Here is a 24733-nt window from a genome sequence, read left to right as displayed (position 1 = left end):
GAGGTTGAGGAGCCAAGAAGCAATATCCAGAGAAAAGACAGGACGCTCCCCGGCTCAGCAGTGCTCTGAGAGGCTGAGGCGGGAAGGTGGAAAGTTCAAACCCAGTCCGGGAAATCCAGCGACTTAGCCTGGCCCTGTCTCAGAATAAAACACAGAAAAGGCTGGGGATGGAGCCAGTGTGAAGGGCCTGGGGTCAGACCCTCGTACCTCAAAAACGGAGAAGACGACTTAGGACCCGTCCGTCCCCCAAGAAAGCTTGGCATTGGAAGAAACAAGAAGCCAGTTCGCCCTTCCTGTGAGGAAGACGAGGGCTGGGACGGGGCCCCCCACAGCCGGATGATTGGGGGAACACAGGCTGAGCTGACAGCAACTGAGGCACAAAAGCAACTTAGCGCTTGCACTGGTGCCGACCCTGCGGCCTGGGCCGTGCGCTGGGGACAGAGCGCAGTGCATCGACCCGGGGGCCCCTTCCGGCTTGTCTGTGGAACCCAATGTTGGTCTGTTTTGTTCTGTTTTCTTCAGTGTTCTCTTTTGCTTGGTTTTATTCTGTCCTGTTTCGTTTGATTTTACCATGTCTGACGATATGGGCAGAAATTTTGAAGATAACAAGAGGCCCTTGGTAACCACTGTTGATTCCGTTGCCCTGTTTTGAAGTCCTGTATTTATCCCTTTCACTTTTTGATTGCCTGGCTTTATTCTGTTTTATTTTGTTTGGTTTTATTCTCTTTAAAATTAAAAAAAAAAAAAGAATTGGACAGTCTCCTCCTCCCCCGCTCCTCTGTCCTCTTCTAATTCTGGCCCCGGGAGCCAAGGACAAAAGAGTGAAAGGTCACAGGGCCAGAGGACCACGCACAGAGGGTGCAGCCCACCTGCATGGAGCACCTGGAGCTCCCCGGGGCCATGGGGCAGGGACAGGCGCCGGCTGGAGGACAGAGGAGCGAGGGGGGGGAGGAGGGGCAAGGGAAGGAGACTGGCCCTGGCACGCGCGGATGGGGTGGGAGGTGGGGGTCAGTGGTCAGCAGCGCCCGTCTCCCCGAGACCTCGGGGCGGCCCTATGTGGGGGCCTGGGCTCACCCTGTCCCTCACAGGGCATGAGGTCAGCACCCTAGAGTGTCCGTGGAGATCGCACTCATACACGCGTCTGGACACTGTGTGGTGCACGTGTGCACATGTGTGTCTGTACATTTGGTGCTGGGCTGGGCCCAGGCACACACTCTGCCAGGGAGCCTCGCCCCAGCCCTGCTGGAGGGAGCTGGGGGTACCCATCCTGCTTGGCTTGTACCGAGGGTCTAGACCCTGACCCCAGGCCGAGAGGCCACACAGGGGTGACCGGCAGCAGAGTCCCCCCTGGGCCGCCACTCCAGAGCACTTGGGGAGGGAGCAGCTGGGGCTGGCTGGCTTGGGAGGAAGGGCGGGGTGGGAGGAGGTGCGCAGAGGCCAGGGCTTCCCGTGTGCAGTGTGGACGGGGTGGGGGCCACGGCGGGGTTCCAGTGACCCCTGAATGCTGAGGGGGCTGGGGCCCTGAGCTCTGTCCGAGCAGGCTTCCTTTGAGCTCTGCTGTCCCCACCTGAGTGTGCCAGAGGCGCCCAGGGAAGGGCACTGAGTACAGGGCCAACGGGACCCGAAGAGACTGTCCTCAGCTGCACATCCTGTCCCGGGAGCCCGGGGTGGCTGCCAGGCTGAGCTCTGGCATAACAACATGGCCTGGCTGGGGCCAGGCTGGGCCTGGGAGCTGGGAAGGCCCTGGCCCCCCACCTGCTGGGCATACTGCCTGCTGGCTGGCCAGCTCTGGTCCCCGACCCACACAGACTGGCAGAGGGGATGGACCAATGGTCACCCGGGGGACCTCGGCCTGTGTGGCTCCTCTGTGACACATCTGGACCCTCAGCTGAGCCACCGGGGTGCTGGGAGGCCCAGCCCCGACCCAGCTCCACACTCAGCCTGCAACCCTCACTGTCCCTCTGGTGAGAGGCAGGAGGCCAGGCCCATGGGGAGGGAGCTGGAGGGGACCAGCGGAGCCAGACGGGGTAAGTGGAGGCGAGGGTAGGGGTGCCCCCGGGGTACTGGGGGTGCTGTGCAGGCAGCATGAGGGGTCTTCCCTGTCTGCTGTGCTCCTGCCCCCTCCTGCCCTGGCCTGGCTGTCCTTGCCCAGGAGCAGCTGCACAGCTTGTGCCTGTGTGGTGGGCGCCTTAGGCCACTCGGGAGGACACGGCCCCCACACAGCTCACCCCCAGTGTGGAGAACAGAGGACTGCAGTGTTAAAACATCTCCCGTCCCCAGGGTGACTCCCCTTCAGCTTTTTGTGTTATTTATTTTGCGTCGTGCTGATTTTGAGACATAGTCTCACTGTGTAGCCCAGGTGCTGGCCCTGAACTGACAGCGTCCTCCTGCCTCAGCCTCCAGAGCGCTGCTGCCGCCCCTGCCCTCACTGTTCATGAACAGAAGCTCCCGATCTGACACAGCGCATCGGATCGTTTCTCTGTGTCCTCAGGCCTTTCAGATGTCGCTGGAGTTGGGGAGACGCCAGAGGTCAGGCGGCCCGAGGGCCCGACGGGCTGGGGACGCTGTGGCCAGGGACACCTGTACTGGTGGCACACGCTTGCCAGGCCCTCTCCTCACGTACATGCCCGGCAGGCCCACTTCCACACACAGCCCGGGAGCACGGTGTAGGCGTGTGCACAGTGTATGCAAGCCTGCTAACCGCAGCCAGCTCGGTGGCCCTCACCTGTGATCCCAGCTACTGGGAGGCTGAGGCAGGAGGGAGGGGGAGGGGCCAGCCGGGCAACTTAGTGCAGAGGTGGGCAAGGCGGGGGCGCTTGGAATGGCAGGGTAGGAGCGAAGGCTGCCAGGGACAGGCCCCGGTGCTGCAGGGGCCGAGAGGGCACCCCGACCGAGCCTGTCCCACGCCCTAGTCTTCGGCACGTGCGTCCCTGGCTGAGGGGCGCTCGGAATCCAGGACGCTGACACAGCGGGAAGCTTCAGGATTCTGGAAGCCAAGCGCCTCAGTAGCGCTGAGCTCAGCACCCCTGCACGGAGCTGTCCCCGGAGACCTCTCCTCCAACCCAGGCTCCTGCGGCTTTGAGGAGGGTGACAAGGCTGCTCGGCAGGCTGGGGATCTCAGGGGACTTTGCTTTTCCCTTTACATCTCCATTTTGATTAAATTTTTGTGGTACTAAGGTTTTTTTTTTTTTTTTTTTTTTTAATCGGTACCAGGGATCGAACTCACGACCGCCTGCTTGCAAGGCAGGTGCTTATGCTGCTGAGCTAAATCCCCAGCTCCCATTTTGATTAAATTTAAAAACTGAGAAGACGTCCTCTTTGGGACAGAGGCAAGCTATTTTCCAGGAAAGAGAGACCGATGCAAGTCTCTGGGGCCACAGCCCGGTGTGCAGGGACAGGAGGCCCCTGAGGGAGGGGTGTGACAGCCCTGCAGGGACACTATGCTGCAAAGCTGCCTCCAGGGGTGAAAAGCACATGACAGGTTCCCGACTAGGCTTTGAAAGATAGAAATGCGGCTGAGGCAGGAGGGTTCCAAGTTTGAAGCCAGGCTGGGTAATTTATTGAGAAATTATGTTAAAAAAAAGAGTAATAACTAGACCTTATGAGCAGGACGCCACAGGAGACAGGAAGATGTGTGAAATGCTTTCCACCGCTCAGGGTGGCTCTGCGTGGCTCCCTGTGCTCACAGGCCTCCTCCTCCTCCTCCCTCGCCCACACGGTATCCTGGGAGGGAAGGAGATGGGCATCAGGGCTGTCTCTGTGCTGAGCTTCTTGTGAGGGGCAGGTGTGCTAGTGCGGGCTTGCAGTGGCGCTGGCCAGGTCGTGTGGCAGGAGGACGGTCTCTCCCTGCCACGTGCAGGCAGCAGGGCTGAGGATGTAAGTGCATTCACCTGTCCTCAATGGACGTCTTCCCAGCTCATGGTGGCTGATGGAATGTCCCAGAACTGACAGCCATCTAGAACTTTCTGGAGATGGAGCCTTAACCATCCAGTGCTAGCACTGTGTCTACCTGGACACATCTGAATGTGTCCCCACGAGAAGTGTCGTCCCTGCCACTTTCCAGAGGAGACAGGAGAGGTCCCAGAGGGTGGCAGACCTGGATGAAGCTGTGAGCCAGGGTTCTGGACACGCTGCTGGACCAGCATTGGGCACCTCCGGAGGGGCAGCACTAGGGCACCCAGAGCCAGCTCTGAGCAGCGCCCAGCTCCTCCCAGGGACAGGCAGTGGACCCGGACGCCTGCAGCCCCGCACTGGTTTGCCCTGCCGAGGACCAACCACACCACGGTGGGCTCCACGAGGCATGGGCCTTGCCCCTGGGTACCCTGCGCTCTAGCCCACAGCAGGCTCGCTGAGGCAGCTGAGCTCTCCGGCTGGCATGGAGGAGAGCACGCTGTTCTGCTTACGGCGACAGAGTCCCAGCAAAGGGATCCCTGCTCCAGCTCAAGTGGAGCTCGGCTGGCCCCGGTCACGTGACGCTGGCAGTGAAAGACTGCGGCGAACACAGCTCCTGGCCCTCCTGACGGTGGCCCGGGTCTCTAGCTCCACACAAGGACCTTCAGATCACTAATCAGAGGCTGTGCAGGAAGCGCCCCCAAGAGAAGCCAGCACTCAGGGAGGACGGGCCTGGGCCCGAGGCCTGAGGCACAGAGTCCTGCCTCCCATCCAGAGGCACGGGAGTGTTCCGAGGAGTCAAAGGTCAGGGCCAGGGCCACAGCTCAGGGGCAAAGCCCCTGCCTGGCAAGTGTGAGTCATGAGTTTGATTCCCGGTACAAAAAAAGGTCAATTTTATGAGTGTTTGTGGGGCTGGGCGTAGCTTACAGGGGAGCCCTGCCTCGCACACATGAGGCCCCAGGCTCCATCCTGAACAAGAAAAAGCACTGAACAAGAAAAAACCAAAAAAGCTGTTACAGGGCCGGGGATTTAGCTCAGTGGCGTAAACACCTGCTTGGCAAGCATGAGGTCCAGCGTTCAACCCTGGTACCACCACAAAGGGAAAAAAACACTACTGAGCAAAAAAGCTGTTACCCCACGCTATGGCTGTGTCTGATGTCCCCAGAGCCTCACGCGGTCACAGGTGGGGCTTTTCAGAGGTGGCCGGAGCCAGAGTGTGACGCTGGGACGAAGGGTGCGTGGCCACTAACTCAGCGCCTGGACGGGTCTGGCGGCCACCTCAAGCCCGGTGGCCTGTAAGGGGCAGGAACAAGTCGCCGTGGGCATCTGACTTGGTTCTTGGCCGCTGAGGCTGCTGCCCTCCCCCTTTGATTCTGGGGCGTGGCCACTGGTCTTGTAAGGAGAAAGGTAAGAAAGGAACCCTAAGCTCACCTGAGGGGCAGGGCAGCCTGGACTCTCCCTGCTCACTTCTTGCACTGAAAAAAAAGCCCAGTGCTTGGGCGCAGGAGCAGGGACAGACAGACGGATGGAGGCCCTGCCTCCCCCACCCCAGAGGCTGCAGGCAGGAGGCTGCAGCCTATTTTGGACGCGGCTCTCCCCCACGATACTCGGGAGCCACGCAGTGGATGGGACAGGAGGGGCGCCGGGTGTCCCTCTGCTTAGCAGGACAGGTCACCTTAGCAGGTGGCAGAAAGCAGCGCCTGGGGTGTGACAGAAGTGGGGCCACAGCGCACGCTGCAAACACACTCAGCCTCTGAAGACCCAACAGGAAAAGCAGGTGTGAAAAGCCAAGAAACGCAATATGCAGAAATAATAGGTTTCCAGAGACTTCAGAAAGATAAGCTATTACAATAAATCAAAGCTAATTAGATGAGGACTTTTCACCGGGTCTGTGGAACCTGACTTGCAAGGCTGAATTACTGCAGCCTCCAAGCCGTCCCGCAGGGAGCAGGGGGACCTCACCAGCATCAGGGGTCAGCCTCTCCTCGGTGAGCGCTCTCGGCGCTAGGAAGCTGCTGGCTGCGTCTCCACTCAGAGCCTCAATTCTCAGAGGCCAGCCGGCTTAGAGAGGGAAATCAGTGCCTTAAGATCTCACTGCTACAGCGGGGTGGGGGGCTCACGCCTGTAACCCCAGCACTCCGGACGCTGAGGCAGGAGGATTGTTTCAACAGCAGCCTGCGCTACAAAGTGAGCTCAAGGCCAGCCTGAACTGCACAGGAGACTGTCTTTTTTAAAAAGCCCAAAACAAAAGAAAAAAACCCCAACAAAACAAACAAAAAATCCCGGTCCATAAAAACACAGCAGTTGCACACTGAGTGGGGAACCCGCTGTCTCACTTACGTCAGGTTAAACACACCCATTCCCCCAAACACCGACCTCTCCTGGGTGGGGGGCCAGCACCCTCACACACAGCGCAGGCTGTTTCCGGCCTCAGCCCCCCAAGCGCTGGGCTGCTTGGCTTCTCTTTATGGTGAAAACTCTTCAGACACTTTCTTCTAGCCTTCTAGAATGTGCAGGAAAATGGCACTTGCGTGTAAACCAATCACCTGTCCTACTGGTCTCTTAATGGACAGAGCTCAGCTTGGGGTAAGCTTTTCTGGGTAGCTCAGGCAGGGCCCGTGGCCAGCCCGCTCGAGGCCCCCTGTGCCTCGGTCCACGTGCACAGCCCCCTGTAGGGGCTGCTCAGGCCTGAGGGCCAGTCAAGCGCTGGCCTGTGATCTCTCGCTACACGCAGGTGCTGTCCCTTCAGGCCTCCTGGCACAGGCAGCCGGGACGCAGCTCAGCGGGCTGAGGTCCCCAGCGAGGAAACCTGTTCTCTGCTCGTGGAGTCGGAGATGAGCCCCATGCAGGGCTTTTGCTATTTTACAAGGAACCTGGGAGCGGACATCTGCGCCTGGGGTCCACCCTGGCTTTCTGAAAAGGTGACCTTCCCCTGAGTGCCTCCCTGTGCCACACTAAGCTGACCCAGTGGACCCAGAGGACTGGGATTCAGGCTCAGGTCTACACCCAGCCTGGGGCACGGTGGCACACGCTCCTGGGGAAGAAAGGTGTCACTGGGGACAGGGATGCCTCTCGAGGATAGGAGCCCAGCGGGCCTCTGTGCACCAGGGACTTGGCGCTGCTGGCCCTGCGCGGCCATGCCGTCACCGCGGTGCCTCTGTCCTCGGAGGGTGGCCTCCTCTTCCTGCTCACATGGCCGCTGAGACCCTGCAGCAGGGGAAAATGCGCTGGTCCCATACGTTTCCCAAGACGAGACAGGAACATCCAGGGAGGAATGTGGACACTGCTCTGTGCAAATGGCCTGCACAAAGGCCAGCGCTTAGGCCACCAGTGGCCCCAGCAGGCACTCGGCAGCCAGGACCCGCTTGGCACACGTGCATGCTGCTGCCCTATCCGCGCCTCGAAGCCGGGCGGTGCTGCTCTGTGCTCCCAGCCCAGCGACACTGTTTGTTTTGCAGGCAGCTGTGCAGGTCTCTCAGGCAACAGCAGCACCAGCTGCTCCCGCTGGGCTCGGCCGCCGCCTGCGCTCCCGCCCAGGCCTGCTCCCTGGGCACCGCCGGGCGCCAGCCCTGGGTCTGCCCGGCTCGGCCTGATAAATACACGCACTGCAGCCTATGATGTGGGCTTGGTTTTAATAGTCCATAAGCCTTAAAAAGTATTCTCTCGCATTATAAAAGGTCAGTTAAAACTCTTACAGCACAATCTTGGACAAGCGGCCACTGCTGATCTGGAGGCGGACAGCAGCGTGCGACTGTGTGGAACCCGCGGGAGGCCGGCCTCTCCCGTGGCCCGCATGGCAGCGAGGTGGTGGCGCCCTCGCCACCCGAGAAGCAGGCTCCCCTCCGGCCCTAGCACAGGTGCAGGACGGCCTTGTTGATCTCTGGGTTTGTCCAGTCGTTCCGAATGTCGTCTAGGTGGTTGTCGAAGTCCACAAGCGTCTCGTAGGACCGGCTGTCCAGGAGCGACGCCGAGACCCTCTGAGCCTCCGGCCAGTCCTCACAGTAGTCACTGCGGGCAGACAGGGACAGTCAGCCTCGGCGGGGGACCGTGGCCCCACCCCGCGGCCCCGCAGTTGCCGCAGGGCGGCCTCACTCACTGGTGTGGGTCTCGGCACCGCCACCGGTTCTCGTGGTGCTCGTACACGTGGATGGTCGGTGCCCCGCAGTCCATTGTGAACTTGGTGTTGTCCACCTGTGTGAGGAGAGGGCACAGTGTCACCGGAGAGGGCTCGGCTGGCCCCGCCGGTGCTGCACACAGGCGCCCGGAGACTGCAGGGGGTGCTGGGGCAGGGGCGCCATGCGGGGGGTGCCAGCTGTCCCCCATGCAGCCCCTCACGGGGAGCCAAGTGGGGCTCCTTCCGCCTCCTCAGGGCTGAGCGGCACCACTGCTGGGAGACAGTCTCCTCAAACACAGCCGGCCTCAGCCCCGAGTTCCCACTCGGTGGCTCTGTGGTGGCAGCGCCTGAGAATCTGCATTTCTTTTCTTTTAAGCCAGGGGTTCCCTCTACATAGCAAGAACTACAGTTCAGGCTGGCCTTGAACTCGCTACATAGCGTGGATGGCCTCAGACCCCTGGCACTCCCCTGCCTCAGCCTCCCAAGAGCTGGGATGACAGGCGCCTGCCACCGCACCTGGCTGAACCTGCGTTTGACAGGTTCCTGCGTGGGGACCTTGCCGCAAGCATTGCTGACAGCGAGCCGCCCACAGCCCTGCACCATGACTGCAGCGGTACTCAGGCCGCAGACCCTGAGGTCTGCAGACGTGAGGACACCGGCGGAGCAGGCACAGCTTCCCGAGGGTGCAGGGGCTTACCATGATGAGCACGCTGTCCATGAAGCCCTCGGCGATTCTGGAGGCCACCTTCTCTGCCACCTGGTTGGGACTGCAAAGGAGGACCCGTGATTAGTTTTTTTTTGGTACTGGGGATCAAACTCATGACCTTGCGCTTGCCAGGCAGGTGCTTGTGCCACTGAGCTAAACCCCGGGCTCTTATGCATGTATTTTAATGGCCAGTAATCTGTAATCTTTCCCTTGCGCCTGCATGGAAAAAAAGTATCCCCTCTGACTATTCCATTTCACCTTGGAACAGGAGACTCAAGAGTGATGCACAGAAGCCCCGGCCTGTCCTGCTCCCAGGCGCTGTGTTCACGCCCACGGGAGCTGCAGCTCCAACGTTGCTAAGCGGGGCTGTCTGTAGTACTCACTGTCCTGTGTTGTTTGCAGGACCTCACTGGCTCCAGCACCGCTCACCACAGAGTCCCCTCCCGACCCCTCGGCTGGCAGAGTGCAGGGAAGGGGAAGCAGGTGCTCCGGGCAGAGGCAGCAGCAGTCAGGAGGGCGCCGGGCACGAGTGGGACTCTGCACCTCGCAGCGCCAGTGCGGGCAGGGCCAAGCTGGCCGGGGGACGGTCAGGATTTCTGGAGGGGTTCGAAGCTCCCCAGCTAGTGAGCTGTCGCGGTGTCCGAAGGAGCTGGGCGCTTGTTGGTGTTCCACACTTGGTCTCTGGGAGTGAAGCCGAGCTCCTGTGTCACAGCACCAGGGAGCACCTCACTCCTCACCGCGCAGTGCCAGAGCCCGTCCCTCCCAGAACCAGCTGCCAAATGAAACGCACTCCCCTGAAGGCAGAAGCCGCCTTCCCGATGGCCAGCTGGCACAGAACTGGGCGTGCATAGCACTGCCCGCCTGTACTGCGCATTGCAAACTTTTACTGAGCCTTTATCAGGCCAGGGCACCTCGGAATCCATCATCAGAGGCACAATGAAGGCAGCCAGGCAGCACAGACCAGAGCGAGCATCGGGAAGTGCGTGCCTCCAGGCCCGCCGTCTCTTCTGCCGTGTTCACAGGACGGTCAGCGTCACCCTGCTGCCCGGCACGCTGCGTGCTGGTTCCCTCTGCGAGCGCAGTGCTGGCATCCGGGCCAGCGAGGCTAATGGGTGAGTTACTGAGCACCGGAAACCAACCCTGCCTGGCTCCAGATCCAGTGCCGGGAGGCACCGTTAACCCAGTGATCTTTCTAGAACAAGAGCAGATCTTCAGCCAGGTCTGACTGAAATGTGTGTGTGCGCGCGCATGCATGCATATGCGTGTGTCAGACACAAGCCAATGCGTTTCCAAATGAAGTGGGCAAACAATTCTGAGCTGTGTGGCCTCTGTGAAGTCAGTGTCCCTGGCTGGAGCATCCTCCCTTTGCACCAGGGACATGCAGAGGGGCCCGCCCATAGAGCACTCCCAGAACGGTGCATCGGAGGGAGACGCAGTGTGAAGTCCAGGACACTGGGGTGGGACCCTGACACCTTTCCCCACCCCAGCTCGATCCCCAGCACCTACTCCCTACAGACAGGAAGCACGGAGGGGAGGGCGCCTCAGGGATCACATCTGTGGGGGCACGGACGTGCTGGGGTGCAGGGAGATGCCGGAAACAGCACTTCCCACTGAGCTGGGAGGAGGTGAGGAGGGGAAGAGGGTGGCAGCGAGCTGTGGTGCACGGGGAGGAGAGGACCTGTGAGCGCCCGTGGCAGGCTGGTGGCCTAAGGCGCGCGTCTGGGGCAAAAGGATAGGGAAAGGAGAGGCCGGCACTGTGACGACCCTATGAGATGCACCCCTCCCCAGACATCTCCGCAGAAGCAGCGAGCCGGGCTCCAAAGGCTCGCAGGAAGCAGCGCTTTCAGGGTGGGTGCAACTCTGCGCCTGCGCGTCCCCACCTGTGCCCCTCCCTGCCACCTCCCAGGAGATTCTTCGGGTCCTGCCAGTGGTAACTCCCAGCCTGCCCCTGGTGCTGTGGCCCTTCCCCACTGAGCTCGGCCACAGAGGGTGGGGTGGGGGCGTCCCGCACGGTTATGGGAACCCAGCCAAAGGCCGTCCACAGCCAGCCAGGCTCTCCTGCGTAACAAATGCAAAGGCTGCGATGCACCTGGCCCCGGCTGGGCCCCAGCTCTGGGCAACAAGCAGGCCCAAGTCGCCAGCGTCCCAGAGCAGACAGAATGACACAGGCGCACAGAGCGGTGCTCCAGAAGGGTGACGCCTATGAGCATCCCAGCAGGTGCTGTCGGGCGTCACGTGAGCCCTGCAAGGTTGCTGCCTGGACCCAGTCCTCAGGGGACCACAGGGCATGATTAGTGTCTTCACGCCTCACCAGTGACGGCCATGCCTGGCCACCACATCTTCCTTCTGGAAGTGCCTTTGAACCCATGCACGCCTCCTGTCTGCACGTGAGAGGCCTACTCTAGGACCCTCCAGCCCCACAGCCCCAGGAGCTGGGGTCTCCTGCGTGTGGCCCACGCTTCCCAGCTGCCTTCAGGCAAGGCTGCTCCAGGGGACAGAGCCGGCCTGGAAGGGAAGGGGGGCTGGCTCCTCCTCCAGTGCAGGCAGGCCTGTCCTCAGCCGCGGGGCACTGCTCCTCTTGAGGCACTTGTTTTTGGCGTTCTAGGAATGGAACCCGGGCACTGGCCCTGGGCCACACCCTTGGCGGCTCTACATTTTTCATTTTGGGACAGGATCTTGCTTGGTTGTCCCGGCTGGGCTCCATGTCATGGCCCTCCTGCGTTAGCTTCCCCAACAGCTGGGACTGCGGGTGTGACCTCACACTTGTGGCTGTGTGGTGGCCTTATTTACCTGGCTCCTCCTGGGTTGGCCCTGAAGGGCTGAGGGACAGGAATGGCTGCTGTCACTAGCTGTGGCCCCTGTGCACGGTAGCTCCCGCGTTAGCAAAGCCTGCTTGCTGTGGCTGCCACCTGCCCTGGGCAGGGCGGCTCTCCGGCTTTGCTTGGGATGTAGGGGACAGCGGCAGGCACGGTGGTGACCTCTGCAGCTGGGGAGCCTCCCGGTGGGAGGAGCTGGGGGCCAGTGAACACCAAGTCGAAGGTCCCCCGACCTGGAAGCTGTTTCATTCACACCACGCGGAGCCGAGGAGCCGCGCCCGGCCTTTATCCCCCTGGTTTGGGTCGGGGGGGGGGGGGGGGGCTGAGCGGGGCAGAACAAGGCCTGACTGCTGCTTCTGCTGTACAGATTCCTCTCAAGCAAAGCGATGACACGACACGACACAGAATCTCAGTCACCCACAGCCCTCACATGCTGCTGGCAGGCTGAGAGGTGGGGAGGGGCGTGCACCTGCCGCCTGCAGGAGGCCACCACGGGACAGGCCTGCCCTGCCCCTCTGGCCCAGGGAGGGTCCCTCACTTACCTGGCATCCTTCACCCGCTCGTTAGCTTGATAGTAGCCGGCAATCACGTAGCTGTTATCTTTGCACCAGGAGTCGATCTGAAGAGGAGCACAGGCCAGGAAGAGCCGGTGAGCGCTCCCCCTGAATGTGGAGGTGGGGAGCCACAGGGGACCCCTCCCGCCAGGGGGGTGAGCACGGCTGCCCAGTCCTTGTGCCCTTCTCCCAGCCCGAAGAGAGCGAGACAGGCGCTCGGAGGAAGAGCAGTCCAGAGGGTCAGGTCTGCTGGACAGGTCTCGGTACGGGCCGGGGCCGGACTCAGCCGTGGGAGCCTCTTGGTGACAGCTTACTAAGCCTGTCCTAGCAGACAGAGCACTGGGCCCTCCTGGGGCCTGAGAAACCCTAAGCCGTGGCGGGGCACCTATGCCGCGCACGCCACAGGGGTCACGCATGGCAGCTGTCAGCCCGGCCGCCGGACATGCGGGTTCATCTTGGTGCCAGTGCTTCGAGACGAGGTGCGGGGTGAGGGGTGAGGGCTGCGGGCTGCAGTCTGAGCGTGCACCCTCCTGGCGCTGACTGAAGCCAACCCTTCAGTTGCTCGGCAGGTAACAGCAGAGCCAGCACACGGGAGCCCCGCCCCACAGCTTCCAGCAACACGCCCTGGAGCGCCCCACCCTGGGCTGTGGGGTGCGCATACAGCAGCCAGGGTGCTAGCGCACCTTCACTCAATTCCCTATTGCTGTGCTCCGAGGGAGCCTGCAGTGGGCTTTGGAATGTATTTTTTTTTTCTTCTTTTGGAGACAGGGTCCTGCTATGCAGTCCAGGCTGGCCTTGAGCTCACTTTGTAGCCCAGGCTGGTCTCGAACTCACAACGATCCTCCTGCTTCAGCCTCCCGAGTGCTGGGATTGCAGGCGAGCGTTGCGAGGCCCGCAGGTGGAAGTTTTGTTCTGTCTATGAAACCACTCTTCTCTCATCAGATTTAGCTTCCTGCAGGCCTAATGCCATTACTAGAAACAAAAAGTCATCCTGTTTTGCTGTAATGGAACTTTAATACGCTGCCATAAATTCTCATTCTGCAGAAGAGGACACAGAACTGAGACCTTGTTTCTTTTGTCTGCTTTTGCAGTGAGTTTACTGCTTAGAATGTGTGCAGGGCTGGGGCTGGGGCTGAGTGTACAGTAAAGTGTTCCCTGCCCATGTGAGGCTCCGGGTTTGATCCCCAGCACTGAAAAGGATGAAGACAAACAAACAAACAAACAAACCGCAAACCCTGTGGGTTTCAAACACGTGCTACTGCTTTGTCCTGAATTTTGGTTCAGGCCTCTGTCTTCTTTGTGACTAAAAGCAGACACTGCAAGACGGTCCAAAGGTCCCTGGCTCACACAGGATTAGAATGTTTCTGTTCTCCTTAGAGCTCACAAATTACCATATTGGGTCAAAACCAGGGATCACTAACAAATGGGCATTTTGGCCTTCCACCCAAAAGATTAGGGTTATGAGCCCCAAATATTTGCAAAGGTTCTATCGTGAATCTGCTGCAACTTGCTCTGACACGAGCTCTCTCTCCTCCTAAGGGGTTCTAGAAACTTCCTCTTGCTGCTTGGAACAATTTCTTCCGCTTTTCCTAAGCTTATCTAGAGCCGAGCTCGAGTTCGGGGTCTGGCCCTGTTCCCCACACTGCAGCCCGGGGGACCTGCCGGCCCTCTGCACCGCGCTCCCAGCTGTTCCCAGTCAAAGCTGGGCCCTGCGTGGGCCCCAGCAGAGGTGACCTCTGTCCCCGCCCACCTACCCTGGGCCACTTGTCCTCGCTCTCCGGTGCGGGCTACCCTTGTGTCCAGTCAGTCTGTCATCTTCAGTCTCCTACACCCTCACAACAAGCTGCCCAAACGTAACGACTTCGGTCTGCAGGTTTTCAGTTTGAAGGTCGGAAGCCCCGCCTGGGTTGGCAGCGACGGCTCTTCCCGGGGGCTCTGCGTGAACCCGGAAGCTGCCTGCTTCCCCAGGCTCAGGGCCACACTGCGCTGACCTCGCGTCTCCTCGGACCTTGCTGCCTTCTTCCCTGCACCCTCATGAGTGCAGAGGCCCAGTGCGGAGAAGGCAGCACGACCGCCCCAAGTCCTTGGCCTAATCCTGCCGGCCAGGTCCCTGTCGCCATGCAATGCCTCGGGGACGAGGACACAGATACCTTCTGGGAATCTTTCTCAGCTGGCCACAACTACTAAAAGGGCACTGCGGTACTGGGCACTGGACCCAGGGCCTCTGGATTGAGCGACACCTCAATTTTGAGACAGGGTCTCACTATGTAGTTCAGGCTGGTGTGGACGACGTGGGGTTCTCCTCCCTTGGGGATCTGCACACTCCTACGCACACACGGCTTCACCTTGTACCTGTGGCACTGACACACACCTCACCAACACTTAGACTGCTGAGAACACACTCCCTTCCCTCGGAGGAACTGGGCCCGACCGAACTCCAGCAGAAGATCCCGAGGGCCTGGCGCTCTCACGGCCCCTTGACGAGGCTGATTTGTGGTAAACCAGGTCACAAAGCTCTGGCTCGGCTCCCGGACCTTCTGAATGGCCCAAACCAAGTCAACTATGCGGCTGTCTACTCTGGGTATGCACAGCCTGTCCCCCACTCAGGGACAGGAACTGGCTGGCCACCGAGCACAGAGGCAGCTTTAGCAAGAGGGGTGGTCTTCCCTGATCCCTGGACCAGCGGTGGGGAACTTCAGGCATGCGCACCCCAAAGAGGTGCTCTAGAAAGCTCCAGAGCTTCCACCCTCCCGGCCCAGACTGGTTCTAGCCTGAATGAGCGTCCTGCTTGGAAGGGATGAGCCGGGCATGGGTGGGCCTCTGCTGGCTGCAGCGCCCTGCAGGAGTACTCAGGCTCTCATGAAGAGCTGGTACGGTGTGACCTGTCCCCCCCAGCAGAGCACGGCAGGTGGCACTGAGAGGTGAGAGGCTGCTTGCCTCGCTCTGCTCCCGGTGACAGCGATTCCCGTCTCCTGCTTCCAAGCCTCTGTGGTGCATCTTGTGAAAACTCAAAATGAAAGGCAGGCTCAGGACAAAACACAAGCTCCCCGAAACACGCGGGGTTCCGCAGAAGGAGCTCCCCACGCACGCCCTCTGCTCTGGGAGCGCAGGGCTCTCACCTCAGCACCCGCCGGGCCTTTTTTGGCTGTTCTGTTGCAGGTGTGCAAAAAACTGCTAAAGGCAGCGGGGTGACTCGCGCATCCCAGGCAGACCCCGCAGGGAGGGGACTTCCCCGCACGCTGGCGGGCATTCCGCACCTGTGAGCACTAACTCCCCGAGTCCTCTGCTAAGGAGGCAACGGCAGGACCCCGTAAGGCAGCCACCTCAGGCAGGGCACCACTCCTGACCCCGCACAGCCCCAGACAGCTCCTTCTCAAGCCAGCAGCTGAGCCTTCTGTGACACACAAAGCTGGGGCCAGGAATTGCCAATGTGCGGGTCAGGGGACTGAGGACGGACGACAGTGACAGCAGGAAGAGGACGTAGAGCGGAGGAGCAGGGGAGGCGGTGGCAGGGGCACAGGAGACAGAGGGCGGGCAGCAGGCACTGGGGCAGCAGGAGGCAGGGCCGCAAGGCTGGAAGAGGAGCCCAACTGTCGGGGATGGAGAGTGCGCAGGGCGGGGCGGGCCCAGGTGAGGGGACAGGTCGCCGGGGCTGAGGGGAGCAGCAGCTTTAGGCCACTTTCCCTGCTCATATTTTATGGGCTTTTGCTATTAGGAATAATTCCTTCACTACCTACGTCAAAGGGCTATAAGCATAAATAACAGGCGTAAGTACTTATAAAAATAGAAACGCATGATGTTTTTAAAATGGAAAATCACAACGAAAAGCTTTGCAAAGAGTGTTACCCCTGATGGCCTGCACAGCAAAGTCCTTCCCACTCCCCAAAAGTTAATTCCGAGATAAAACTCCAGAGCTGGAAAAGAACTAGAACAAGCCTCATTTACACAACTGCACGGATTTGGCTGTTTTGTTAAAAAATTCACCTTGCACAGAAGTATCGTGATAAACCAAGACTCCGGACCCAGAGATTGTGCAGTGCCTTCAGGCTGCAACGGCACTTAGTCAAAACCACGTCGCATACATTTAATACCTTAATTATAATGTACATACTAACTGGGGAGAGGAAGTAATATAAATTCAAACGGCCTAACTGTAACAGAAAACGTCCGAGCTGAGTCACACTGTAAACTGTCCTCCACACTCCTGTCTGAAGTTCCTTCACTTGCACAGGATCTGTCTTTTTCATACTTCAGCCCACTGAGGCTGAAAGCCAGAGTTTTGGTGGCTACAAATAAAGCGCAGGACACCCTGGCGAGGGCAGCACCGCAGGATGGCCAGGGGCCTGGACCCCGGCGGGGGCCTGTGCGGGCAGGGGCAGCCCGGCCCCCGGCTTGGGCGTCCAGGTCTCTCTGGCCCCTTCCTTCCCAGGGCAGGGCTGGGCGGCAGGTGGTGCTCAATTCCCTCCAGCACTGGGCTCGTTTCCTGAAATAGGAACATAACCCTTCAGCCCGGCAAAGGTGAGTTAAGAACGGTAATGATGCCCGGGAAGGCCCCAGGGAGTCTGGGCGACGCCCTTCAGAAGCCCAGGACTGCACACCTTAACCCAGGCGACTCTGGAGGCCGAGGCAGGACTGCAGCTTCTGAGCCAGCCTGGGCCACGCAGCAAGACCCTGTCTCAGAACAGGAACAGGGTCTGGGGACGCAGCTGTGGTTCTGATCTCCCGTTACCTCTCGGCCCTGCGGATTTTCGCCCCTCTGCCTCCCAGCCCTGCAGTTCCTCCCGCTCCTTGCACCCGCGTGTCTTGCACCCACATCCCTTGGTGATCCGATTCACTGCCATGGCTCGAGGACCCAAAAGCTTGGCTCTCAGCCTGCGCCTCCAGCCCAGGCAGCCTAAGCTCCTGACACATTTGTCCTGTCGGTACTGAAAGTTCTTCACGGTCCATCTTACGCTCACCCTGAGCCACAGTCGCAGATGTGACCACAGTCACAGATGTGAAAACTGTTTCTCTGTCCATCTCCCTCAGGGCGTGGCACCAGCCCGCTCCTGAGACAAAGCCAGCAATCCACAGCCACATCCATGTGCAGTAGCCAGGGCCCGGGGCTCCCTCCTGCTCAGCGCTGCCCAGGTTCAGCTCTGCTACCTGTCCACCTCTAGTCTTGATGAGAGAACACCTGACTCAAACCTGCTCTGTGCAGCAGGCTGGTGCCACCTTGTGAAAACAAATCTCAGCATGCAGCTCCCCTCCAGGGCTCCCCTGTCCTCAGCACCTGAGTGATCCTCTCCAGAGCAGTGTGCCCACCCACGCTACCCTCCCTCTCCCTCACCCCTCTGGCACTGGGCCCTCCTGGCTGGCACACGCTGGCTGCTCTGCACTGAACATCCTCCGTGCAGGCCACTCAGTCCCGGGGTCACCAGGTGCCTCACCACGTGCATGTCCCCTTTGATGGCCCTGACTCCCCAAGCCTGGGTGAGCAGACCTTGCTCTCAGGTCCCTGCCACCGTAACCTCGCCCGAGCCTTTTGCCCTTCAGTGCTGTCTGTCACAGCCACAGGGCTCCTCAGCACATGCCTGGCACAAAACAGACACGCACGAGGCCCCGGGTAGAGAGCTGGACAGTCTTACACAAGTGCTGCTGGTGGCTGGACATGGTGAGTCCCTCCTCCCAGCTACTCGGGAAGCTGAGGCAGGAGGACGCCAAGTTCAAAGCCATCCTGACAACTCAGCAGGACCCTGACTCAAAGGGTAAGACAAAAGACTGGGGCTGCAGCTTAGTCCATTCTGGGTTCAGAGCAGTACTATAGGGGGGAGTCACTGGTGAATTTAGTTCCTCGCAAGTCACAGCCATCACAGAAATTCAGTCACCCTCAAAAGCAGAACCACTGAGACAGCTGGCTGGAAAGACCTGATTAAAACCTTTGGGTCTTGACTGCCCATCTCTTCAGGAACTCAGGGAGGGAAACGGCTGCCTGTCTCCAGCCCAGAAGAAATTCCTGTCATGACTCACTTTAACTTAGGCAGACACACAGAGCTGTGCCCAACAAGCTTGGCACACAGTTCCCAAAGGCGCTTCTCACTTGCCAAGAATGTACTTGGCTTTCTTTCTTGGGCAAAGAATTTCTCCCTACACCTTCTGAATCCTTCTTGCACGAACCAGGTTGTACTTTTTAGCACTACAGCTTATTCTTAAAAGGAAAATCAGCAGCACCTCTACTTGGGCGGGCAGGTTGGAGGCTGCAGGTTACTTCCCCTTTAAGTTTTAGCAACTCAGTGGAATTATTACCTGGTTCTCCTCCATTCATCCATCCCCACAACTCAAAAGCTACCTGCCTAAAATCCAACCACCACCCAGTTTATCTGTGTATTAAATCTTTTTTCTTAGCCGGGTGTGGTAGCTCACGCCTGTAATCCCAGCACTCCCAGGCTGAGGTGGGAGGATGGTTTCGAGTTCGAGACCAGCCTGGGCTACAAAGTGAGCTCAAGGCCAGCCTGAACTGCATAGACCCGGTCTCAAAAAAGACAAAAAAAACCCCCCAAAAAACAAAAAACTTTTTTCTTATTCCATTTAAAGAAAGTGCTCACTGCAGGTAGAAAAAAAGCGTGCTGGAGATGAGACATCTGCTCCCGATTTTTGATTTCATGAAAATTTAGTTTTTAAAGTCACGGTGGGATTCTCGATAGGTTCCCAATCGCTTTGGGCAGTAGACCCACAGCTTCGTGCACACAGCTCGGGCACACGCGAGAGGGAGAAAACTGAGACCGACGCGTCTTTAGCCTTTAGAAGCGTCTGCACTCGGGCTTGAGGCTCCCAGGGTCGTGGGCTCCGGAGCAGCGGCTGCCAGAAGCCACCGCACCGACACGCGCGCCAGGCGAGGACGCCCCCTAGTCAACACCCAACATCGGCCCAGGTCAGGCTGGTACCGGCTCGCGTGGGGAGGGTGCCCGGGACGCCGCTTACCAGGGTGAGGGCCACCTCCAGCATGGGCGCCAGGGCCAGCGTGCCGTGGAAGAGCGGGATGCAGTCCACGAAGAGCGTGTGCGGGGCGCCGGGGCCGCCGAGCGGCAGGTGGTCCTTGCGCGGCTTCTGCTTCTCGGCCACCAGCAGCCCGTTGACGGCGCAGTGCGGGTACTTGGCGCCGTGCAGCAGCATCTTGCAGTAGGCCTGGGTGGTCAGCTTCACCCCGGGCATGCTGAGCCCGGCGGGCCCCGGAGGCCCCGGCCGCGCGGCGGAGGCCCGGACGCCCTGCCCGGCCGCGCCGCAGCTCAACGGAGAAGCGGGACGAGGCGGCGTCTGTCCCGGGCTGGCAGCTGCCCAAGGCCGGCCGCCTCGCGCCCCTCGAAGCCGCCGCCCCGCCTAGGCCGGAGCTTCTCCCCGGCCGGCCGGAAAGCGGGCGGCTCAGCGCTCGCCGGAAAGCAGCGCGGCCCGGCGTCTCCCGTCGTGCACTGCGCGGTGACCTCCGGCTCCCGGCGGGGGCGGGGCTTCCTCGATCCCGTGGTGCTCCGCGACGCGGCCCTCGCTTCTTCCGGCCGTGGCTTCGCTCTTCCGGTCTCTGGCGGCCGGGACGCAGAGGGCGGAGGGTCGCGGCGGTCGCGGCGGTCGCGGCGCAGCGACGGCGGGTGAGGCGCGAGGCGCCTGGCGTTGGGCCTGCGAACGGAACGCGAGCCACGGCGGCTTCGGGGCTGGGAGCCGCGGGGTCCGTGTGCCCGCTGCTGCGGGCGCCGGCGGGAGGCGGCGGGTGGGCCGGGGGCTCGGCGGTGCTGAGGCGGGCCGCGGGGTCGGGCGCGGGGGCTGCGGGCGCGGCTCAGGCCTGCGGGGCCGGGGCCCTGGCTGCGCACGCCCCGCCGCGGACAGGCACGCGGCCTCCGGCTCTGACCTTGGGGCGCCCGCTGGCTCTGCGCCTGCGGCCTCGGCGCCCCGCTGCCGGGTATCGCGCACCCCGCTGACCCCTGCGGCGGCGGGCGCATCCCGCGTCCCGACGCTGCCTTTACCGGGAGAGGCGTTTTCTCGGCGCTGCGGAGCCCCGTGGCGCGCTCCAGAGGGGCTTCCGAGAAGGGCACCTGTGTGTCCTCGAGCCTAGTCAGGGGGTCCAGGTGACAAGACGTCCTCTGGGCATCCTGTGTCCGCGGGGATTGGAAGCGGACCATGCAGTGCGTGCTGCTTTATCAGCCTGCGCCTTCCAGCCTGCATGCGCTGGGGCCTTGCCACCGCCCGTGTGAGCAGTTCCTTCTCGCCAAGGACAGCGGTGGCGGCAGCGCGATGCCTTACTGATGGCTGCTTTTCCAGTCATCTCGGGTTTTTTAAAAGGAAGCCAATTTTGTTAGTTAAATAAGCATTTGTGTATACTTGGTTTATTAGTAAGATCTGTCAAAACGCAGTGTTAAAAACCTCAGCGTGGTTACTTTGTGAATGCAGAATCCGTTACAAAAAGAATGAGTTGTTTAGCTGGCCGTGGTGGCGAACACCGCAATCCCAGCACGTGGGAGAGCGAGGAGCATCCTGAGAGTTCAGAGCCAGCCTGGGCTAGTATCAAATCTAAGGCCACGCTGAACTATATAGTGATACTCTGCCCCCACCCCCAAAAGGTGTCATCATATCTGCTGAGGAGAGGCAACCAAATGAATTGCATTTACTTACAAAATGGTCCGGGGCCAAAGGACAGCCTTAGCCTTAATAGATGGTCACCTCATTCTCAGAGAAGGGGTGTGTTTGTGTCTTTCAGAATGTTGGCTACCAGGGTAATCAGCCTCATTGGCAAGCGAGCCATTTCCACCTCGGTGTGTGTGCGCGCACACGGTAAGTGTGACTTTCCTTACTCGGTCCATTTTTTTTGCTGTGTGTAAGGCCTGTGCTGGGCTTGCTTGCACTTGAGGGTCTTCAGAGGGTGACAGCATGCCACCGCTCTGGGTGAGCCTGTGTCTCTTTATTCTGTTGAATACTAATTGGTCCTTCTGTACTATTTTTTTTTCCTGCTTTCTTTCCAATTTTGAGGTCCAAGTTCTACCTGTGTTCAGAAGTCTCTAAGGACTTTAAGGGTCTTTCCCCTGCAGGCTTCTGACCATTTTATCTCTGTTTACATCATGGAAGCGCTGGAAGCAAAAGAGCTTGGAATTCTGCCTGAGCGGGTTTCAGTCTCATTTGTGTCTTGGATTAGCTACTTAAACTAAGACACTGTCTCCTAAACCAGCAGCGATGGTGCAGAGCTCACCTCAGGAGGCTGGGGGGGGTCTCACTGTGAGGTCTGCACCAGCCTGAGCCACGTGGGGACTGCAGGGTCAGCTGAGCTCTGTAGTGAGGCCTTGTGTCCACAAAAGGAAAAGAAAAAAGAACCTAGACGTTGTCATTCTGTGTCTAGCCTGAGCGTGTCCAAGACCTCTGCGGTTTGCAGTGCGGAGAGGGGAGAGGGCCGGGGAGGCGAAGGCCGGGTTCCCGAAGCCCCAGCGCGAGGCATCCAGGGAAGGCTTGCGGAGGGTCCCTGTGCAGCAGGGTGAGAGGGGCGGTGCCCACCAGGTTAGGGGGCCTACGGTCTGGCAGGGCTGTGCTTACCCTGCAGGCCACCTGTGTGCTGGGGAGAGTGGCTCAGATGCCATGAAGAAGTGGGGAAAGGGGGGACCCGTGTGTATTAGCGAGTGGGAGGGAGGGCTCCGTGCGCGCCTAGGCGGGGGTCAGCAGGCCACGTTGGCCCCCGGGTGGTGTCTCTCCTTGGTTGCCTCTTTTTGTCTGCCCTGTGGGCGTCTCAGGTGGGCGAGGCAAGCGCTGCACCCTCCTGGGCAGATCCGCCCTTTCCCTTTAACTGTAGTGTAGGAGGGCTACACCTGGGTCGGTGGAAGCTTTCCTCCGAGCACCCCGTTAAAGGAGCAGGGGAGCAGGGCGTGTGGTTGGCTGCTGCGGTGCCAGGTGCCAGGCACATCTGATAGGTCACCAGGCGGGCGCTCGGGTCCCTGGGCTGCCCCACTGAGGCCCAGCCGAGGGCATGAGTGGCAGACTTTTTTTTTTGGTGGCATCCAGAGAATGGGATGCGGTATTCAAGAGCCGAGACTTTGTTTTTGAAAGGGTGGGCACCCGCCCGGCTGTGAGCCTGTAGGAAGGTCCAGAAGGACGGCCGCCTCCAGAGAGGGAGCTGCCCATCCCCTCAGGCCTTCTGCACAGTGCAGGGGGCTGCGTCTCGGCACCTTTTCTTTAAGGGAATATTTGGTGTGTGGCACCCTCGCCCAATTTGTTGGGGACCAGGCCAAATCTCTGAAGGAACCCTGAGAACATTCTTTGTGTAGAATACGCTGTTCTGGGGCGAGCGAGCATGCTCCAGGGTTTACATCTTTACACCAGCTTGATGAGGGGTGTGACTTCTGTCACATGTGCACACGTGGACTCTGGAGGGCCCCCTCGGGAATGACCCCCGTGTGGGCGGAGTGCTCCAGCCTTAGACACCTTTTGTTGGGCTGAACTTGGGAAGAATTCGCAGGTAATGGCTGCTCTTCGGTTTTGGTTAAAACGACCGAGAGTGAACAGTGACCCTGCTCATGAGTTCCCACGTGGGCACTGCCCACATCCGGGCTGAGGTCAGCGCCTGGGGCAGGGTTTCACGGTGACCTGGGTTTGGGGATCTGAACTGTGTGACGGGGTAGGGGGTAGGGGTGGGAGTGTTGTGCTTGGGGCTGCAGTTTGGGGGACTTGCTCCTGCGTGTGGGGCCGAGCTGGACTCAGGCCTCCCGAGCACGCGGCTCTGCATTTGCTTGGAGTCCCCAGGTCTGCTTGGTTCCCGCGTTCATTCCTGACGTGAGGAGCACGTGTGTGCATGTGCGTGTGAGTGTGTGTGTGTCTGTTTTGTTTCCTACTGGAGTGTGAGCACCAGCAGGAGACCAAGCAGACCCTGGCAGTGTCCCAGATGCATGGCGCCATCCTGAGCGTGCGGCGGGACCCTGCCTCAGTGCGCAGGGCTGGCACAGCCCCGCCCGCCTGCCTGCCAGGCTGGGGATCCCCGTAGGACAGTTCTGAGCGGGGACCCCTTCTTGCAGTTGTGCCTGGTTTTGTTCTTGCTGACTGAGTCCCTTGCGCAGGGCTCTGGTGTAGTCCCGTCTCTGGTCACTTACTGCAGGGAGTGCCACCTTGGGGGCCTGGCCTGTGTCACCTGCTGCCTGCAGCCGCCACCCTGGTGCTGCCTGGACGGGGGCGCAGGCTCGAGAGCGTTCCTGTGTCTCTAGGGAGCGTGGTGAAGAGCGAGGACTACGCCCTGCCCAGCTATGTGGATCGGCGCGACTACCCGCTGCCCGACGTGGCCCACGTGAAGCAGCTGTCTGCCGGCCAGCAGGCCCTGAAGGAGAAGGAGAAGGCCTCGTGGAGCAGCCTGACGCGGGAGGAGAAAGTGGAGCGTGGGTATCGGGGCGGCTGCCGGGTTCCGGGGGATGGTCCCAGGTCCTGGTGCCCAGTGGCCTTCGGGGAGGGTGGGGTGCGGGGCGGCCGTGGTCCCCGCTGCCTCCGGGCTGGCGAACATGCTTCTCCTGCCCTAGTGTACCGCATCAAGTTCAAGGAGAGCTTTGCGGAGATGAACAGGGTCAGCAACCAGTGGAAGACGGTGGTGGGTGCGGCCCTGTTCTTTATCGGCTTCACGGGGCTCATCCTGATCTGGGAGAAGCGCTACGGTGAGTCTGCCCGGCGGCCGGGCGCCTGGGACGGGTGTGTGTGTGTGTGTGTGTGTGTGTGTGTGTGTCCAGACTGCCGTGGTGGCAGTGAGCTGTCACTGGGGCATAGTGCCTCTGATGAGTGGCCTCTACCAGAGGTGGCCGGTCGGGCGGCCAGGAGGGGCTCCCCGCCCAGCTCTGGGGGCTCCGCCCTCCCATGGGGAGAGCACACTCTGCCCCATGAGCCGAGGGACAGCAGCCCCGGCATTGCCGTGGCCTGGACAGCTGTTCGTGGGGCGGGCAGCCTGCGGGCACTGCGCGGAGACAGCCTCACGCCGCCCTCTGCAACCACAGTGTACGGCCCCATCCCGCACACCTTCGACAAGGAGTGGGTGGCCATGCAGACCAAGCGGATGCTGGACATGAAGGTCAGCCCCATCCAGGGCTTCTCTGCCAAGTGGGACTACGACAAGAACGAATGGAAGAAGTGAGGCCCGGGGCCGGGACCGTCACCGTCCTGCAGCGCGCAGCCCGCCTGCCACGCTGCCCAGAGCTAATAAATGACCTGTTTACGCGAGCTGCGTGTGTGTGCCGCTTTCTTTGAGGAGGCCTGAGCTGGGTCTGCATTTGAAGACCGACCGAGGCTTCTCCAGGTGCCCAAAGCTAATCCACCTCGGTGTGTGTGAAATGGCGAAGACCTCGCGTCTCACGTTGTGTGGGGTCATGGTACAACAACTCTAACCTAGCTGGGCGCGCTGAGCTGGCCCGGAGCTGCAGCCCTGAGGGGCTCAGGCGGGAGGGTTGCAAGACTGAGCTCGGGCGAGGCATCTTAGCGAGTCAGGAGACCCTGCTCAGAATTAAAAGGTGAAAGAGCGGGGAGGGGGAAGGCCCTGGTTGGAGCCCCGGGCTGCCGGAAGCTCAGATCCCGTTGCAGTGGTCAGGACTGCACGGACGCCCCGCAGCCGCTTCCCTCTGGGCCCGGGCTGCGTGGGGCAGGCAGGGCGCTTCCCGCAGCACCAGCAGCACCACACAGG

At 60.5% G+C, this 24733-nt stretch overlaps 2 protein-coding genes across 2 annotated transcripts; one reads left to right on the top strand and one right to left on the bottom strand.

Moving 5' to 3' along the window:
• Positions 1–7506: 7506 nt before the first annotated feature.
• On the bottom strand, positions 7507–19413 carry Emc8 (ER membrane protein complex subunit 8). Its single transcript, XM_003461022.5, has 5 exons — positions 19042–19413; positions 12070–12146; positions 8703–8772; positions 7988–8082; positions 7507–7899 (listed from the first exon to the last, which is right to left on the bottom strand). The coding sequence occupies exons 1-5, from the start codon at positions 19270–19272 to the stop codon at positions 7740–7742; spliced, it is 633 nt and encodes a 210-aa protein (XP_003461070.2). The 5' UTR covers positions 19273–19413; the 3' UTR covers positions 7507–7739.
• A 133-nt stretch (positions 19414–19546) lies between these two features.
• LOC100725334 (cytochrome c oxidase subunit 4 isoform 1, mitochondrial) lies at positions 19547–24276 on the top strand. The gene is made up of 5 exons (XM_003461023.5): positions 19547–19700; positions 20804–20877; positions 23283–23450; positions 23589–23720; positions 24054–24276. The coding sequence occupies exons 2-5, from the start codon at positions 20805–20807 to the stop codon at positions 24188–24190; spliced, it is 510 nt and encodes a 169-aa protein (XP_003461071.1). The 5' UTR covers positions 19547–19700; position 20804; the 3' UTR covers positions 24191–24276.
• Positions 24277–24733: the final 457 nt, after the last annotated feature.

This window comes from Cavia porcellus, unplaced genomic scaffold, assembly GCF_034190915.1.
Source record: "Cavia porcellus strain 051 isolate PalLab524CR breed Dunkin Hartley unplaced genomic scaffold, mCavPor4.1 scaffold_4, whole genome shotgun sequence".
Classification (NCBI taxonomy): domain Eukaryota; kingdom Metazoa; phylum Chordata; class Mammalia; order Rodentia; family Caviidae; genus Cavia; species Cavia porcellus.
This window is presented reverse-complemented; position numbering and strand designations above follow the sequence as displayed.